The following is a 20,210-nucleotide window of genomic DNA, read 5'->3' on the forward strand; positions in this document are numbered from 1 at the left end:
ATTGGCACAGTAGAAATTCAATTTAATATTCCGTCGCGCGTTTCCGTAATTTTTTGCTTACTAGAATGTGAGGTATGCATTTAATATAATACCTTATATTAAAGTGGTTACGCGATAAAAAAACAATAAAAATTATATTGGTCGATTAATAAAAGTTGTTTTTGAATGAAACACATAAGTCGTAAAATTTAGAAGAGTGATAAAATGTTTTAAACGATTATATTAACAGTTTGATACTGGTCAGCATGTCATTTTGTCAAAGGTTATTTTCATAACCTTGTTAAACTAGAAGTTACTTTCTCAATCCGATTTCTATGAGTTTTCTGTTCAGCTTTCAACTTACTATTCTGGAAAACATCTCATTACCTCTCATATCGTCCGGGGAGGCAAAATAATAATTAAACACGTTTGCCTCGGGAAGTTCTTCCCACACCAAAGAAATAATTCAATAATGATTATGATAAATATGTTTGGAGAAATTCAATTGTCTTGCAAAATACTACAAATACTACAAACTACCTACTGCTGGAGGATCAATTTACCAATATATTAGAATATCGTCTGGTATTATTCATATCCAACAGATGTATACTATTTTAATTTTAGTGAAAGGAAAGATCCGATTTTCATAATTGTTGTTTTATTTGTTTTCATTACTCCATTTCTTTTTTGTCGTCATACAATCTTTTTTTTTCATTAGTCATTGATAGTATCAAACAAAAGAAATGAGTGACGTTGTTATAAGTAGAAAACTTATCAAAAAGTCCAATGAAGAGTTTTGGATTGATTTATTTTTTGTATAACTGAATAATCATATTACTGAAGTAATTTTGACGTGAAGAAAGTTTTTTTGTTTCCTTTTGACCTATGAATGTTTCGATTTTCTGTTGCCATTTCTACCAGCATATATTTTACTTTTTTCTGGAAAGTTTACCGTCTGAATGAATTACTTCGTCTCAACAAGCTTTACTCAAAGTTTCAGTTTCTAACCATCTCATTATAGTCGAGCTCGAACGAACACTCAGTCGAGTTATTTTCAAAATTGAGTTTCTCCTCATTATAAAAAAAGGATTAATAACAACGCAAATTATAAACGGAATGTTTTCGGTGTTTTGTGTCCATCAATTTCAACAATTAAAAATTGGTAAAGATGTTTCGCTCTTTACAAAATGATCCACATGCGGGAGGTCCTGTGATGGTGACTACTCCAGAAAACATTAAATTAGTGGAAGACATTGTTCTAAGTGACATATCGGAGCCTTAAAACAAAAGGAATTGCCAGATAGAGCTGCATTTCCAAAACAAGGATACTTTTATATATGTCAAAAATAATTCCAGGGTTGGGTACCTCGAATTCTCAAAGTGCAAAAGCAGAGTCGAGTAGAATGTTATTTGCCGTTTTTAGAGCTTTTACAAGAAAACCAAGAAAGTATAATTCGATCAATATTAGTCTTTTAGTATGATCTGACATCCAAAAGAGATTCCATGGAGTGGCATCGAAAACGTGAGCCCGTGCCAATAAAAGCAAAGGGCACCAAAAAAGTTATGGCTGTAATATTTTGAAACTGCAACGTTATCTATCCTTTTTATTGACTTTAAAGAATCAAATACAACTGTGAAATTGGCATATTTTACTAAGGCAATTAAGTCAAAATATTATCGAAAAAAGGTGAGGCAAAATCAGATAAGGTGTGCAATTGCTTTTATCCACAATACCTCGAATTCCAAGGCTACTCTACACTAGGGTGGCACACCCACCATATAGATCTGATGTGACTCCGTGTAACTATTGATCGTAAAGTTATAGGTAGAAGATTTAAGAGCGAAGATGAAATTAAACGGCGAGGCGTGGCATAGAAGCATCAGTCAGACATGAAATTGATATTGTGAGTGGTTTGAGCAAGAAGAACGAGGAAAGTTTACTCAAAAAAATGAGATTTCGGTGACTGAGACAATGGATAATTGGAGAATGATTTTATAGGTCGCACCTCAAGATCTTTTTATATCGACTTGATTACATTGATATTTCGTATAATTTCTTTGGTTTAATTAATCAATTGGGACATTTCGCTTTATTGAAGCGTAAAATTATAAGAATCGATTGATTTACTGTTTATAATAATAAAATTTATCGGCATATCACATAACTGTGGTATTCAATTGCATAATTTGTTGTTTTTATAATTTTTTTTCCGTTTTTCATCCATTAATTTATGCAATTACTTCCTGATAGTTATTGGAACTGAGATGCGGAACGAGAAATTGCATTTCACCAAAAATGACAGTAATCCAGATTTGACCACAATTACTTGAATTTAGCTGATACAATTCATAAGTTCGTGTAAATTAAGATTATTTTCATCCAATTATAAATATATGGATATATTTAAATTTTTTTCTCTATCTTAAATCGTTTCTATTATAAGAGAAATTGCAGTATATTTGAGATACTACAGGTAATTTGGACTACTTCCATATCTTAATTTATATAAACGCCATCTATGTTTTTATGCCCGAAACGTCATAAGACATACGAAACTATAGAGTATTCAAAACAGGACGCCATTTTGACATTCCAGTTGCCAGCCTCAAGGTCCATTCGTAAACTTTACTCTGCATTTGCCGTAGTAACGGAAAACAGCCAATCATATCCGTTTGCGTTTGTCACGTGATTTTGCCTAATGGTCCCAATACAAAAAAACTCTTGGCTATTTTCCATAATATGGTCAATAAATACTGGATTATAAACAAAAATATCATGAAAACAAAAAGCGGTATACGTGTCAAAAAGAATAACAAAATTTTTAGGTTAACGACAGCAACGTCAAGTTTATGAATAGGGTCAATAGACTGGAATTGGAATTTCTGGAACCGTTGGCGATATTCATACTGAATACACTGACTACATCACCACTAAACCAACACTCACAATTACACTGTTTCGCGTTTCGAAAACCAAGTTATCATCTTCAGAGACTGAAGATAAACAGTTTACCTTCAGGACATGATAATTATTATACATATATAAATTAAATAAGATACAAAGAATTAGAATACTGCTTGTTCCTTCGATTCCCATAATTGTTTGTGGGTACTTGTACATTTACACGAATTATTTTGTGGATGATAATGTACATGAGTATTTTCCAATAGGTTGTAACTACTTTATTCTTTCCTTTATTGCTCTAGATACGTGAATAAATAGTTTTAAAAAACAGTTTATAACATAAAAACAAATGAGTTGTAAACATTGCCGTTTATCTGTTTACAAGCTTACTATGTACTGACGTCAGTGCACCGCCATGTTGTTAGTGAGGAATAAGTTCTAGCAGAAAATTTAAAAAATTGATGTTCAGAAAGGTACACGAGGTGAACCGCGTTGAAATTTTCAGTTCCTACTTTGAAGACATTATCGAGAGAAGGGTAGAGTGGTTATCCGTTAATTGATAAGAAGTGATCTGATTCCGTGATCTTAATCGATGACAAAACAAAAACAGGTGAATTAAGACATAGTGTGGGAGTCGACATGAAAAGTAGAAATATTGATGATGTTTCTGGACAAAGTACAAATACCAAACAGAAAGAAACTACAAACAAAGAAGAAAAAACACAGTACTGAGAATTCTAGTGGAAATAGAGAAGATAATGCAAATAAATTATTATTAAAAAGTTGAATCAAAGATACATTATGAAAATCGTTTTGAGCGATATAAAACAAGAAATAATAGAAAAAACTTCTGAAGTTCTTCTTATTCTTCCTTCTTGTATGGTAGGTTTAAAACCTGTTTCTTCTTCAGTTTCCGCCTTCTGGAACCATATTGTCATACGATCTCTTTCTCGTACGACCAATACTTCTTCTGCCTGTTGGCGATTTATCCCTTACGATTAGAAAGTGTGATATGTGATATGTCATAAAATTACTACATTTCGATATCAATGATAAATTCAGTTTATTCGAGAATCATACACCTTGCAACGTGATTTTCTCTTATTTTAATATTCATTTCAATTCAATATTATTGAAATGCATCAAATAAAAATCGACACTAATGAATAATAAATCTTTGGATTTTATTGCTCACCATTTTCAAACGTGTGTAGTATATTTTGATACATTGATTGACTATATAATAACAAGTTTGTAGCACTAATAAAGTGGGCACCGTTTGTTGTGATCAATTTGTTTCGTGCCGAAAAATTTGTAACACTGACACTGATGACTTTTTTCACGTATTACAGTATTCCAGAGGTTACAATAAAAAAAATTTGCTTCATAGAAGCTGATTTTCCTTGATATAAATTTTTGGACAAAAAGTTGGAGCTTGTAGAAGTGATAATCAGAATTTTTGTTCTCCTGGCTACTTTCGTCTTTATTTCCGTCCATGCAAAAACTTAGCTTATTTTTCAACATGTTTATTAAATTAGATTTACTAGGTAGTTAAAAAATTAATAATTTAAAAAGACAATACAGGCTAACCTTTTCAATGGTAGTTCTGAACAAATACAAAGCCCACAAAAAACATTTATTGTTTTCATATTTATGGTTGTTATGTTTTCCATATTTCCATGGTTCATAGAAATTTATGACATTTTAAATTTAATGCGTGACTACTGAGTTACTTTTTATGTTGGTACTTGACCTTCGACGTACTATGAAAATACTTTACTAATACCATTAAATTAAATGAATCACTTAAATAAAACCACTTATATAAACTCATAATATAGATTGAATATGCAGAAAACATCATATTGAGGTATTTCAGGCAAACAAATTCATGATGAATTTATCAAATCTGAATCAAAAGAAATACTCAAAAAACATTCATGAAAATATTATTCCAAGAGTGGACTGGTTAGAATGAAGAAGTTTCATTCGAGCTTCTATTCTCTCGTCTAACTGATCTGTCAAATTAATAATTTTCAATAACGAATACGTGTAATTATAAAATTTGTTTTTAAAAATTACTAACCTAGATCGATTTTTTTTTTCGTTATGTCTAGTTCCTACTCTCTTTCTCTTTGGTTTATATTATAGCCTGTATCGCTTCATAATTGTACTTCGAGGACTACTCTGATTCTAACAAGTACTCCATCATATTGGCAATATTGAAACTTCGTCCACGTTTCTTTCTTGGAGCAGTGGAAGAGTGTATGCTCGGCATCGTCTTCCTGGCTGGAGTAGGTGCATTTAGGAGTGTTTGATCTTCGTCGGGTATATAGGTACTTGCGAAGTCTATTGCCTGTGAGTGCTGGTGTTTAGAAATAATCATTTTCCACATAGGAGCCAACCCTGCGTGTCAGCTTTGCTGTAGACAGTATGCCATACAAAATATGGTTATGAATCACGCTTGAAATGAGAAATAATCTGGTTCAATATATGAAAAATTAAATCACATCAGATTCGACTATGTTATTGATCTTTCGAGTTGAAGGCGCTGCGCTGGCCGGAATGTTCCCGAAATGTGAAGTCGTTTATTTTAATATATAACACGTCTGGGTTGAATTATATATATATATATATATATATGTATTTAAGGGGTATAATCATCCCTTCTAATCGTTTCTAATCAATACTTCAAGAAAGTTTTGTCTTTTAAAAACTGTATCTGTTTTTTCTAACAAAACGAGAATTCAAAACACTGAGGTACGCTCGATGTTTTATGGGAAATGATTTATATTTACAATAGGATTATAACAAAGTTGAAGGCTATATTTACTTCAAGAACTCATTCGTCAACTGAAGAGCAAAAGATTTGAGAAATTCAGAACATGAGAATTTGAAAAAATAGCTCGTTCTTTGGACTAATTAGATTTATGGTAGTTGGTCTACTAAAAACAGTTGCAGGTTCATTTTTAGTTGAATTTGATGTTTAAATGGCACACTTTTGAATAAATATGTCTTACACGTCCTGAAAATGAGAAAACCAAAAAGCATATCGATAGTAACAGGTAGGATACATCACTTGAAGTCAACCAAAGTCTCTTTTTCGCTTTCTTCTTATGTTCTAATCATGCACCTTTCTTTTTTAAACTTTCTCTCAATTTGCACTCCACTTAATTATGTATTTTAGTCAATTTTTTGGCGATGTGAAGTTTCCTAAAAACGTGAACCTTAAATTTAGTAACAAGAATTCCCAGTCTATTATATATATATATATATATATATATATATATAGAAAGAAATTACTCGTTTCAAACCTTTGAACTGACTGTTTTTTTCCAAAATTTTGGAAAATGCATATGGAGGATATCTTCTCTCCTTCTAACTGTATACTATTATATTTCTAACTGCCAGATTTATTTTTTTTTGTACTACAGCACCATTGCAATTAAATTTAAATCTCTTTGACATTGGATATAACCTGCTGAAGTATGAATGAATAGCACGTATTAATTAGATGCAAATAGCTATCATTATAAACTGAAAATTACATTTTAAACAACTGATGAATTTTAATAGAAATAAATCACATTACAGGTTCGGTTTCGATATCGCAAAAATGTAACAGAATATTTTCATATTTCTTCAATTTCTTATTTCTTAGACCTTTCTAAATGTTCTTGATTTTAGGTCTCTTCTGTTTCAAAATTATGAGGAGAGGTGTGTTAAAAATTTAGATTAAATTTGAACAATGGTTTAAAATCTTTAACGACCAACTCCCCCGGCCCAACCACGAAGAATATTTTCATGAACACTATTATATCAATACTTTTACGAATTAATTATTTTAGATTGAGATTCATTAATTTCTAGAGGGTACATTGCCGACATTTCGTTAAAAATGCATTTATTCTTTCTGAATACGAAAAACTTAACCTAACCTAAAGTAATCCAACCTAACCTAACCTAATAGTTCTATTCTTGAAATACAGTTTATATGCTTATTGCATACTAATATTTATTCAGTACGTCCCTGTTCAGATTGTAGTAATATGTGATTCGATTTAAATATTATAATTATTAGAACACAGATCTGCAAGGTGCAATTGCGGCAATTAAAAGAGTTACAAAGCATAGTTAAATGTTTAAGTCGGCAATTTTTTCAACCTTGAGAAATGAAATTCGTTTGACTATTTTCGAAAAAATCTTTCTACTTCAAAGGAAAAGGTAAGAGGCAGTCTAGTTCAAGGCTACAAACCAAAATACTTAACCAACAGAGACGTACTCAACATCAATTTTGGGTAAATTATTTTATCGGGAAAAATTGCACATGGTTTAGTCTATTTCTTCAAATAAGAGGCGAGGGAGATTGGGAACTTTATTTTCAAAAAATAGCTGTAACTCCGGTTCTGCTATACCGATTTTTGTATTTTGTATCCACCAATTCGAAATATATCAAATCTAAGCAATTGAATTAGCAACATGAATGTTAGAGGGCGTTGATGCATATAATTTAGATATTGTGATTTCTCTTGACAAATTTTAATAGAATTATAAAATTTTGAGTAGATATTTCAAAAGTAAACTAAATTAACATCAAAATAACGAAAACTGCGTATTAATATCATCTTTCTGTCCAGAGATATTTTAAGAAACAGCTAGAATTTTTCTTCAACTTGCAAGTGGATATTAAATATGATACACAACGTATATAAACTATTAGAAACCTAATTTCCATAATAATGTTCTGTTTTATAAAGTTGGATTGGAATTGGATATGCTATCTTGTATATTCAAAAAGTTCTAAATTTTCTTATTTTGATTTTGTAAGCTGTATGTCAGATTATTGATATTGACCGCGATTAATACAATTTATATAATAAATTTCTTTGATTTCTTATTTCTTAGATCTTTCGATATATTAATGCATTTATTTGGAAGATAAAGTTTAACGTTTCAACTTTATCAAAATATTTTGATAAAGACTTAAAGAAAAATTATCCAAAAAAAAACCTAATTTTAAAACAGAAGAGACCTAAAATCAAGAACATTTAGATGTATTTATATAATATATATTCATAATTTCGTATAATAGTATTTTTCTAATACTTTTATACATAATTAAAGTTGAATTTATATCTCTCATATTGTTTGAAACTACACCAAAGTTATTTTTCCAAACCAAGACAAAAATAATATATATAAATTAGTCCACAGTCAGTGATTTTCTTCACGAATACATTCTATATATCGACAGTTAAGTCAAACTGACACCATGTGTGCAAAAATTTGTTTCCCGTCTTTTTAGTTGAATCAAATTTGTCAGATGGCGTTTGGCCGTAAAGCAATTAGGTGGAAATATTTTGTGAAAATTACAAAGAATCACAAAGAAAAAATCACCAGTCTTTGTTACGGATTGCAAAATTCTCGGTGGTATATCAATGGTAGAAAAACTATTATCGAACTTAACAAATATTATCTAAAAGAAAAACCTTGTAATAATATTTATTTCAAGTCTCTTCTCAATCATACACTACTAATTCTTCATCCATTTTACATTTCTAAACCTTCAAAATAACATTTAAAACATCTAATTTTAGCAAGCTAGAAGGATTAAATATTGAATGGCATTTCTATACGATCAGGACTAAAATGTTCTGTAAAGCTAAATTGAACCAACTGAAAATGTCCACCACATCATCAAATAATGATTTAAACATTTTACATCGTAACGCACTCTTATTAGAAATATTTGATTCGATTTCCGTGTGCTTGTGAGAAGAACTTGGAGATGTCTTCAAGGCCAACCACTTGTTAACATGCAACATAAAGTTGCCAAGCAAAAGTCGATTGTTAGTCTTGTTAATATCAATTTTATTATAGATGAAAGCAAAAAACGTCTACAAAAAATTGGTGAAATATAAGATTTGAAAGAGTCGTTTTTAGCAGAGTCGTTTTTCAATCCAAATTTTCTATTAGAATCTAAAATCGATTATATGTGTCTGATTTTCCAGTGAATTTGAGTAATTTGATTTATATATACTAAAGAAGTTAAGAACGCGATTTTTAAAAAAAGAGATCGCCGGTATTAAAATATTAGTTTGTTTTATAACAAAAACAAAAATCTGAGAAGTAATTTCTATATGTATTTTTAAACTTTACAGAAAGCAATTAAAAAATTGAAATTAATTACGAAGTTCGTTAATTTCTACAAAAAAAATGTGTGAGGTTATAATTTTTTAAACTATATCTTCGAATAATTAACTACCCTTCAAAATAAAATATGCGTTAGGTTAGGTTACGTTTGGTTGGGTTAGGCATGGTAGACTGAGGACGAGAATTGAATAGATGAAATAAGAAAGACAATATTCAAGATTATTGAAAAATTTTACAAAATTAGGAGTTGACTGTATATTATAAACTATTCTGCTCATTTTCATTTTGATTTATCAGGTAACGGACGACTATTACTTCATATGTTTGAGGAACTCCCAATTTCAGTGTCACCACTCAATTTCGCCTTTTGTTAGGCTTATTACATCGACATCTTCTATTTCTATGTTTTTAGTTTACGGTCACTAAACCAAAATTAAGCAATCCTACGGTGTATGATGTTTGAATTTCAATCATATATATTGGGATGCCTTGATAGAGTTATTTTTAATATATTGACATCACATTCGCTATGTTTCTGTAATTATTGCCCAAGTGCTTGAATCTCGTACATCTGACCGCTGCTAGGCACTTACCGAACACATTGTTTATTGTTACTTACTTCTTCATGTACCAGCTTGTTTAAGTGGAACAGTTTATTAGTTACAGAGAAAAAAGGCCCATCTATGTGTACAATAGCTTTTCCGCATAGTTTTTTTTGCGAGACTAGTAAGAAACATCATATCAAAGCTTTTGGCTACTCCAAGAATGGGTTTTGAACGTTATCTCCATCGTTCTCATCACATAGGGAAGAGCCAGGTCCGTGGATTTGCCAGTCCAATATTTTTAGAATGGTCTTTCGACCAACACATTCTTCCAAGTAAAAAACTGAGGCTGAGGCTGATGAAATGGAATGTAATTTTTTTTTTTAATTATATGAAATGAGAGACTGTTAACTGTCCAAAATTATGTTTTCTGCTGACAAGTTTTTATGTCAAACGACGGCATTTACTGAAAAAAAATTGTTGCAAAAAACGAACCGCGTAACGTTTAATTGCCTCCTATATTGATTGGCTACCTCCGATAACTTTCTGTTCCTAGATATCAAAAAATGATTTAGAGAAAAATTATTTCAGAAAAGTGAAGAGATGCAGTGTAAATAACTCCAAATTGTTTCATGAGCCTAATTCATATGTTTCAAATTAATAATTATTCAATCCAAATTTTGGGTATATTTCAGTTCTTATTCTTTTGGTTACAGGAAATAGTAAACCACCTCACTCGCACAGTCATGGTCACACAACGATCAAAGATTTAGCAGGAAGTATATTAGGAGACGATAAAAATAAAGACGATGGGGAACTTTGGAATACTGTTGAAGCACAAACAGCGTTTCTCGGTCCAAATCTTTGGGATAAGACTTATGAAACGGACCTTAAGGTAATGATATTTTTTCAATATTATCGATTTTCGAGCAAGAAAAAAATTGTAGTTTGTAATTTTGGTGCTTCCAGTACGTGGATTTGGATGAATTCTTATCAGAAAATGGCGTATCGATGGACGGATTGGGTACCCATAGTTCTTTAGGTCCCTTAAACAGTTCTCAGTCAGTGCCCAAAAGAGAAAGATCGCCCAGTCCGAGCGATTGTATGAGCCCGGATACCATGAACCCTCCCTCACCTGCCGACTCCAGTAAGTGAAAACCGCATGACTATGAATACTTTTAGTAATGAATTATTATTCCAATGATATAATTCCCATCAATAAGTCATTGGTCTGACGACAAATAAAGATCATTAAAAATCACATATTTATATTGTCCTCTTGTGATACCATCTTTCAAACAACAGCTGTTGAATTTTGAGCGTGCTTCATAAAGATATCATATGGAAGTTTTGCCATAAGGCTCCCAAAATTATTTTGCAGTGTCTTCAGCAAAGGCCTGTTTCGGCTAAGAAATTCAGCAAAAAGCAATATTTATCTCTTTTCGGAGCCGTAGGCATTTTGTTGGGCATATTTCGATCAACATACTTTATTTCAAATGCCGGACCGTCATCTCCTTTGTTTGGAGAAAAAAACTAGTGAGCGATAGGTTTGGATTGGTGTAGTTGTTTTTTCAGTGTTTCAGACTAAGCACTAAAGCACATCTCTCTCCATTGTCTCCAGAAATTTGACCCAGAGCTAGATCATTACCAAATTGGGAATACTATGTATCTATAGATGTTTGTTGATGTAGACTTGGATAATAATGGATAAACTGGTGATTTGTAATAGGAAAAGAACTCAACAGCTTTCCTATATTACTAGTATCTTGACTTGGGTGATTGAGCATTCAAACATGATTATATTTTTTTTAAATTAGTTCTGTTTTTTCTCACCATATTCTCCGGATCTAGTCTCCAGCAACTACTAGTTGTAGCTGTTTTCACTCTCGAAGGAAAATTAATTGATGAATAAAACGAAATTTGGCTAAAACATTTGTTTTTTGTTCCAGATCGCCGACTTATTGATCGATGTATTTTTATAAAATTATATGTACCAGAAGATTGACTTAATTGGTATTTTTTGAATTTGAACATGTGAAATAGAAGCGCGATATTCCAATTTTTTAAGTTAAAATGAATAAGAATCGTTTGGTACAAATATTTTATAAATTAAACTTGTTGAATATTAAAAGTATATCAAACAACTTAGTTTATTTATGGAAGCCTTACTAAAGTTCAGAAAAACCTCTAGACATTGATTAAACAAAAATTACCCGTAGTACAAATGTCTAGAAGCATCATAACGAAACAGAAAGACAAAATATCATTTCTTTCCATCTTTCCGTTTTTGTTTATTTTGTTTCAGTCATTATTAACTATAATATTGTACATGTCCTTACTAGATTCGTGTTTCATAATGCACAGAAGAAATTTAGTAAGGCATCAGTGAAAAAAAAAAGTTTTACAAACACTACAATATTAATGTCTAAAAATACAGATTTTTCTGAAGCTTTATCTATGGCTTCGAGTTGTCGAGACTTCGATCCAAGGAAGAGAGTAATTTCAGATGAGGATCTGAAACCACAACCACTTATCAAAAAGTCCCGCAAACAATTCGTTCCCGATGACCTCAAAGATGACAAATACTGGGCGAGACGGAGGAAGAATAACTTGGCAGCCAAGAGGTCGCGTGACGCCCGTCGGATGAAGGAAAATCAAATCGCACTTCGAGCAGGATACCTAGAAAAAGAGGTTAGTATTAAGAAATTGCCGTGTTGTATACCTACCCCAAAACTAACTTGAAGATTTTTCATTTATTATAATTTTCCTCAATGAACAAACAACAAAAAATCAAAAAGAAAACTGCCCTGATCCGAAATTGTAGATTCAATTTACTTGAAGTAATCAAGGAATATTAGGTGTAATTTTTTTGGCAATCATTACCTACACTTACCCGTTCCAAATCAACTTCGTTCTCAATATTCTCTATAATTGTATCGTTTCTGACCCGATCTAATCTTGACGTTCTATTTGATTTCCTTATGGCGTCCATTTCCGTGGCTTCTAGTTTTTTCTACAACTATTTTTTCATTCTCCACGGTTTCGATACTTATATAGTTTTCTATTATCGTTGTTTTTGTATTCCTTTTAGAGGTTTTGTTATTGCTCTGTTTATTTTACATTTTAGTTCTGTATCATCTGTCCCTTTGTCAAAAATAACTCCTAGATATTTATAATTCTCACATCTCACTATAATTTCGTTGTTTGTATATCGATGTACATCGATTGTATCCTCTCCTATACACAATTACTGTGTCTTTTCTACGTTCATATGCAGTCACAATTTTCCGTATTCTTTAATTTGCGTGCATGTCTTCTAAGTCATCTTTGTTTATTTGCACATATTACCTGACCATCTACAAACTAAAAAGTGTACAACCAGGTGTCATCATCGATTTAGATCCAGATTTATTTGCATTCTTTCTTCCAAGTTAAAGCTTTAGAAAAATATATTTTTAAAAGTGTTGAGAGGATGCAGCGCCCTTATCTTAAGCAGTTATTGACTGTGAAGAATCCCGATACTCTATTTAGGATTTTTACTGCAGCCTTCTTATCTTTATATAAATTCAATATGGCCTTTGTGGGTATTTTATTAATATTGGCATTTCTAAGAGCTTCCCTTGTTATTGGTCGTAAGCCTTTTGTGAATTTATAAACATCAATTTTACTGGTTTATTTCTTTTTGGTATCTTATATATCAATTTCTTTAAACACGTTATCTGTACTGCGCAAATATTAAAAAATACTTATTATTTTTGTTTAGAATGTAGGACTTCGCCAAGAATTAGAACGTATGAAGAAAGAAAACCTAATTTTAAAGAACAAATTGTCAAAATATGAAGATGTCTAAGTACCTGAAGGAGTTGGATTTTTCTCCACGTATTTCCTAAGAAGATACAACCGTTGTTCATCCACCAAAACTCGAAAACTACTTACTTCAGTGAAGAATCAACTGTTCTTTAACGAGACAACCAAAACATTTGTATATAAAACATACACATGTAGTCATCATGTAGCTGTTAAGTTTATTACTTGTAGTAGAAATTAATGTTTGTTTCTAGAACATTGTTACCGAATGTATACTTGGCTAAACCATTTTTTTATATTATATAAGTACTTTACATTTTTTCACAATGATCAAGCAACAATCCCAGTAATAGTATACTATCATTTTTTACGAATATTTTCCTTTGTATAAAATTGACCATTCTATTTAGTTGAATATTTGTTAGTCCAGAACAACCCTGTATTCTCGATCATAGTCTAATCTCAGTAACTGTTCACTTTACTTTACTTTCCACTATTGTGTATTCTTCTAAGAATAAAACAGTTTGTGTTAGTTTCTTCATTAAAAACTCATTAAAATCACCTCACAACAACCGTTTAACATGACGTTTTGTATTAATTTCTTTTCGGCTTCTTTCATATTGTTAAAAAACGTGTTATCTCAAATTATAACAACTTGTTTCATCTAATCTACTCTGTGGTAGTAAACTGTATATTATTAATCAATACACAACTTTTACTTTTAATATAAATTATCGAGATCTGTTGCTTGGTACTACCATTTCAGTTACCAATCGTTTTTGTCCTTGTATATTTTTTTACATTTGATTTTTGTGTTTCTTGCACTGGTTTTTGATCATTAGACATTCTATATTAGAATCGACATTTCGAAAAAAATTATTGATGTTGCCAAGTATTTTTCGACAGAACTATTTTTTTGTTGATTGTTTTTATGTTTATAGAGTCTATTTTTGGTTGAAGTTAATTTAGTAAAATTTGGAAATAATTGTTGAAACACGAAGTATTTAAAAATTCTCCCGATTAATATTTAAGTTAGTATTCTGATTCTAAAACAATGAAACTTGTACCAAAATTGGTGTCATTAGTTTGTTGGTAGTATCGTCAGAAGTGTCATATCGAATGTAATTTAAGTTTAAACATTAATCATACTAGTAGTGTCTAATAATAGTATAATTACCTTAAAGACAGCTGTATCAATATGCTTTAGCTCATCAATTCACAATAAAATGAACAAAGTTTTTCCGTCAACTTGCTGCTTTCCTCGCAATAATTGTAGGGGTCTATCAATCACAGAACCCATATTCTTCAATAATTTACTTGATGCAGATTATTTATATCCTGTTTATTGTGTTTATAACCATTATAAAAACTTCAACAACTTTCAGTCTTATTGAAAAATCTCCTTGCATATTACTTGATTTGATAAATTGCACAATATAGAGGAAAGGCAGTTAACGTAAATTTTATTAACCCCATGTTATTACAAAATATCAGATCAGAAACAATTTTTCTACAAAAAATACATGAAGTTGCAGCTCTATCTTCACTATCACTATCTTTTATTGCTGTTTTTGCAGCTTTCTTATCGTTTTTTGTAACGTCTACGACCTCTACCTTCCTTTTTACAGCATCTCTTTTGGTTTTTTGTTTTTATTACTTTTTTCAAGAAATTCCTCTCTTTATAGACTGTGGACGTCAGAGCTCAGGTTTTTCCTTTTCGATTCAAATTTTGATCACACTATGGAAATAGATTTGCGAGTGGAAAAGAAGAAACATTAGTAGACGTACCTGGTTGAAGCTAAGTAATGTTTGTAGTCTCAAGTTTTTCTGGAATCCTTTCCTTTGGAAATACATAATGTTTCGTTTTATATGTACCTAGCTGAGGGTAGGAGTGGTTTCCTTTTTGCGTCTATAATCTGAAATTTTTTCGTGTGAAGAAGCAGGGTCCTTATTTTTGTAAGTGAGTTCGGAAGCAGTAATTGACATGACTAATTTTTTCTTTTGGCCAAGAACATAGATTATTTCCATATAATAATATGTCACCTTAAGCTTAAGACTGTAGACGTCTGGAAGATTACATTAGAAATTACAATCAAGTCGATCTAATGTGATTTACAATTTTGCCCACTAACTCAGATTTACCTGCCTTTCCTTTACTTCCGAAGCATTTCAGAATAACTGAGTTTCCTCAACTCAGAGTTGTTAGAATATCCATTCAATTGATTCTTTTACATAAATCATTTGCTCAAAAGTCTCTCAATTTTATCGGTTGCTGCTATTCTGCACTTTTTTATTTCTAATACTTGAAGTCTGCCAACTCCTACTTTTGATTTCGTGTTTCTACTAACTTCCTTTTAATCCAGAAGTGTCATCATGATATCAGAATCAGACGCAACTCAATTATAAATTAGGACGGGGATTTGTTTAATTAAATATATGGGATATAACTTACTCAGTTGTTTCGAGGATTATTTCTGATTCCGATCTAGTAGTATTTCTAAGTAACATAGTAAAGTCGTAGTATGCTCACAAATGTGCAGTGATAGAAGCGGTAGCACTTTTTTAGCTACTTATTTTCTATTTATAGAGAAACTAATAACGAACATCTTACAGAATAATAACAAGAGAAACAACAATAAAACCTACCTTATATAATATTGTATATTGTTCGTTGTTGGATATTGTTATAAAGTTCGCAAAAAGTGAGTTATAATATTAAAAAGATATGATATTTCGGATCTCGTGGAATACATATTATTAATTAGATCTTTAAATGAAGTGCTAACTTTGGAAATATCAATTAAAGAGCTATCAATTGTTAATTTATTGTATTTGTTTTTACCATCGACACCCTTATACGCTCTCTCTAGTCTTAATTATTGACTATTTTCCCGCGCACCTTCACTTTTATATTCAACACCAACGACAATGGATTATGAAACATTTTGAACGTTGGAGTAACTAATAACAAATGGAAAAACACAAAAAATAATGCAAAATCTTTAAAAGAGGTTATGTGACAATTTTTAAGTCATTGAATTTTTCAGCATAACGTTTAAACTAATTTACATTGAAGTAAAATCAAAATGTCTATAATTAAATTTGGTCAAACATCACAAGAATACTAAGAAAATCATTTTAACACTCGACGCTGGCTTAGAGCGTCAAATGAGGTCACGTGGTATAATTTAGACTGAAGCGATATTTCAAATTAATGCAGCGTTAAATATAAGAGCGTCAAGTTTCAAAACGCTTAAAAAAAGCACTAAAACATACCTCTGTCAATATATGGTTTATTCCATAATTGTTTGATTAAATTTTCGTCTTAAATTGGCGATTTATTCTAAAGGATGAATATATATTGTATCGTTAAAGTTATTTATTAAATATTCACCTCGTAGTTCATTTTACTTTTCAAAACATTAGTAAACAGCAGATAATGTAGATTCAGGTTTTTTGCTATAATACCCGATTTAGAAAGCTATACAATGTTTAATATTAAAGCTGAATTAATTTATAATGATACTCCAGTCAAAATTATACCATGTTACCTCAATTGAAGTTCTAAGACAGCGTCAAACGCTAACATGAAATTACACCTTTAGAATTTGTGTTATAGAAATGAAATTATGGAATGTTGGAATTAAGAACTAGAATGTGGAAGCAGATTGATTAGCTATAAGCTCGACTCTCCATCAACACCATCTTGAGAATCAATTGAATATTTTAATAAACTGTTATTTACTTCATAATTCTGAAAATGCAGATGCCATCAGATAATTATTAATGCATGCACACTTGAGGAGGGCTATTTTATAGAATGAATGCAATACGAGATGTGGCTATCAAATAACGAAACTAGAGATATTTGATTTTGATATTAAGTATATTTATTTGTCATTACTTTTAATATATACCCTTACTCTATCACTACATCGCTTCATGCTAATCTTCTATTGTTCGAAACAGCGCTGATCTTTCAGGGCGCTCGCTGCTTTTCTTTCCCAGTTTCAACATACTCCTTTCAATGCAGATTTGATTCGTCACACGTTATGATCGTTTCTAATAAGTTTGAGACATTTCCAATCGCTTTTTAAGTGTCAATACAGATAATTTTACGAGCTTCTTTTTAATGTGAGGATTTTAGACACCAGTTTTGCACAAACTTATCGCATGTTGAAATTTTCATGTAAAATTTGCCGCACACATTCTGAATCAATTACCATAGATTCAAAAATCGCCCGAATACTTAGCCGACTTTCAGATCTACTAAAATTACCGACTTTTTCGATATCATCATTCGTTTTTGACGTGGAAAGGCGACCCAAACGTAAATCATCTTCAACATCTCGGTCATTTTGAAAATGTTTAAAAACGTTCATAGTCATACAGTTGTTTCAATAAATTACATATAAGTTTCTGTTACAGTTTTATGTGGCCTGATGATATGTCCAATATATATTCAAAATTATACCTCACTAATGAAGACTACCAAAATGAATCTAATACCAGCTACTATTTCCAAAGTTCTTTTTAATTTTATTTTAGGACAAAATATCATTTTGAGTGATTAAATATTTTCGTACCCCAGTTACCATATTTATAATTGATATCTCGCTTTTTATGAACATGTAATTTTTGATATTCATTTTTCACTACAAGATTATTTAAATGTTAGATAAGTATCGACTGCAGTGATAGATTTACTTTTTGATGTATTAGTTTGATGATGCATAGAATATGGCCTGTTTTTATTTTTTGTTAAGTGTCTGTAGAAAAGTAGATAATATATACTTTTAGAATGAAACTTATATTATTTTGTAGTGAAACCATTGTTGTTAATGTTGATATTACAAACGTGAGTAACGTTATTTCTGAAATTTCTTTTAAAAATACCCATTGTTCATCTATTGTTTTATAAAATTAAAAAATTATATGAAATATCATACAATTATATTTTGAGTTTGTTATACTCGCTACAATTTGATTAGTTACAGTTCGATAATCAAATTTAACATGGTTTAAGAGGTTATGTTTTTCATTATAATTATCCAAATTTCAAATTAGACATCATAAAACTTGTCTCCATTCTTATATGATTTATAAAACAAAGTTAAACTTTCCTGCTCTTAGTTCCAAAAACTATTTTCATTCACTTATCATGTGTCCGTAACAACAATCATTTACTTATTTCTCTTTTAAAATTTCAAACTATCTAATAGTGCTAAGAAACTGAACTAAATAAAATTATTGCCTGTTTTCTCTGGTTTATTATAGGTGTTACCACAGATACATAAAAAGCATTTCTTTCATGCCAATATCATAAATCTACATTTTCAAAATTTGTACTTATAAGAATTTTTGCATTAACCAAAAAAGTATTTTTAATAAGAATTTCCGAAAAAACGTTTATTTGTTTAAGACGTAATGAGGTTGATTTACGAATATAAAGATGGTTGTCAGTGATTTCACACAGTGATATATGTGTTACAAATATATGATGTTACCATATAATATTAAGAAATGTCAAGATCACAAGAACACCTACAGAAATACTACTGCTTCACTGAAAATATATTTGCAGGTTTATGTTGAAACAACATATTTGTAATATCTTGAAAAAGTCACCTTGATTTCGAAAAAAGAACGTCTCAGATAGTATGGTATCAATTTAGGAAAATCGATTCTATTTAATAACTTCTAACACTAATCGTCAATTGAAAGTAAGTTAAAGTATAGTTTCATCGACCCCTTTATACTTTTTCTAATAATTTCATCATTATTTCATAATAAATACCGTAAAATTGTGGCTTATTTTAAATCTTTTCCATCAAGATTTCCAATTTGATTTGTTATTAATATATATGTGTGGAGTGGTGACTTTTTCAAAATAGTGATTTATCTGCAATTTTCAGCAGTGCAGTATCAGATTCTTGATTGAGTAAAATATCGAGAACTGCCTTAAAGGCATGCCTTATAAACTTTGAATTTCTAACTTTTATATTTGTTGAAAATATTAAACTGCTGCGGTGTTTTTATTGAGGCTGAATTTATGTTCAGTGATGGAAAAATTTTTACATATTTACAAAATGTTACTGTTGAATATACATTATATTTATGAATATAATTTTACATTAAAAATGTATGTGAAGGCCTCAATGTTAACCATTTTGAAAAATATTTTGAATTTTATAGGATGGCGCAGTTTTTTTGCATATACACAAGTGATGCATATTTAGTAGGATGAATTCTTGTGTAGATGATATAACAAATAATTTTAAACCTGTAATTGCTATTGTGAGCATTAAATGATAAAACAATCTGTTTTCTTTTTTTTTTTAGTTGTATTAAAATGAAATTTCACTGTTTTTGAACCAAGTTCATTAACAGTCTTTTTTATTATTATTATTATTATTATTATTATTATTAGGTATAACCTATTGTTGAGGAATCCCGACTCTACAGTTATTTTTGTAACGGCTGTCTATTTTTCACAGACATTCAGTGCTGTCATCTTTTTTTTTACTCCATATATTCCCTTTTTACTTGTATTTTAAATCATTTTATCGAATAATAAACACGCTGTAATACCTAATGCCAGCTACACAGAAACTGAACTGTCTATTAGGACACGAATCATCAAATCAGCTGATGCCCATTTGAAAATAGCCGCCGTTTATTTCTTTTGTGAAGTTATCGGTTAGTTTTTAAACCTCATTATTTTCAGTTTCCTCCAGAAAACGTGGCTTTATTGTTTTCCTTTCGACTCTGCAGTGTTCTGCTTAGTGTAGAAGGGCGACGCTACGCGAGCGCCGTCTATT

General features: G+C 30.6%; 1 protein-coding gene across 10 annotated transcripts in view; it reads left to right on the plus strand.

The window, feature by feature from the left end:
- LOC130452691 (hepatic leukemia factor) overlaps positions 1-19,711 on the plus strand; it is a 134,326-nt gene extending 114,615 nt beyond the window's left edge. For 7 of the 10 annotated variants that reach the window (XM_056792099.1, XM_056792093.1, XM_056792094.1 and 4 more), the window contains 4 exons: positions 10,299-10,477; positions 10,552-10,729; positions 12,020-12,273; positions 13,346-19,711. In XM_056792099.1, coding sequence (XP_056648077.1) covers positions 10,299-10,477; positions 10,552-10,729; positions 12,020-12,273; positions 13,346-13,432 — 698 coding nt within the window. In that variant the 3' untranslated portion in view covers positions 13,433-19,711. The remainder of the gene's footprint in view (positions 1-10,298; positions 10,478-10,551; positions 10,730-12,019; positions 12,274-13,345) is intronic. The other 3 variants (XM_056792098.1, XM_056792096.1, XM_056792097.1) reach the window with 1 other exon arrangement.
- The last annotated feature ends 499 nt before the right edge of the window (positions 19,712-20,210 follow it).

This window comes from Diorhabda sublineata, chromosome 2, assembly GCF_026230105.1.
Source record: "Diorhabda sublineata isolate icDioSubl1.1 chromosome 2, icDioSubl1.1, whole genome shotgun sequence".
Lineage (NCBI taxonomy): Eukaryota > Metazoa > Arthropoda > Insecta > Coleoptera > Chrysomelidae > Diorhabda > Diorhabda sublineata.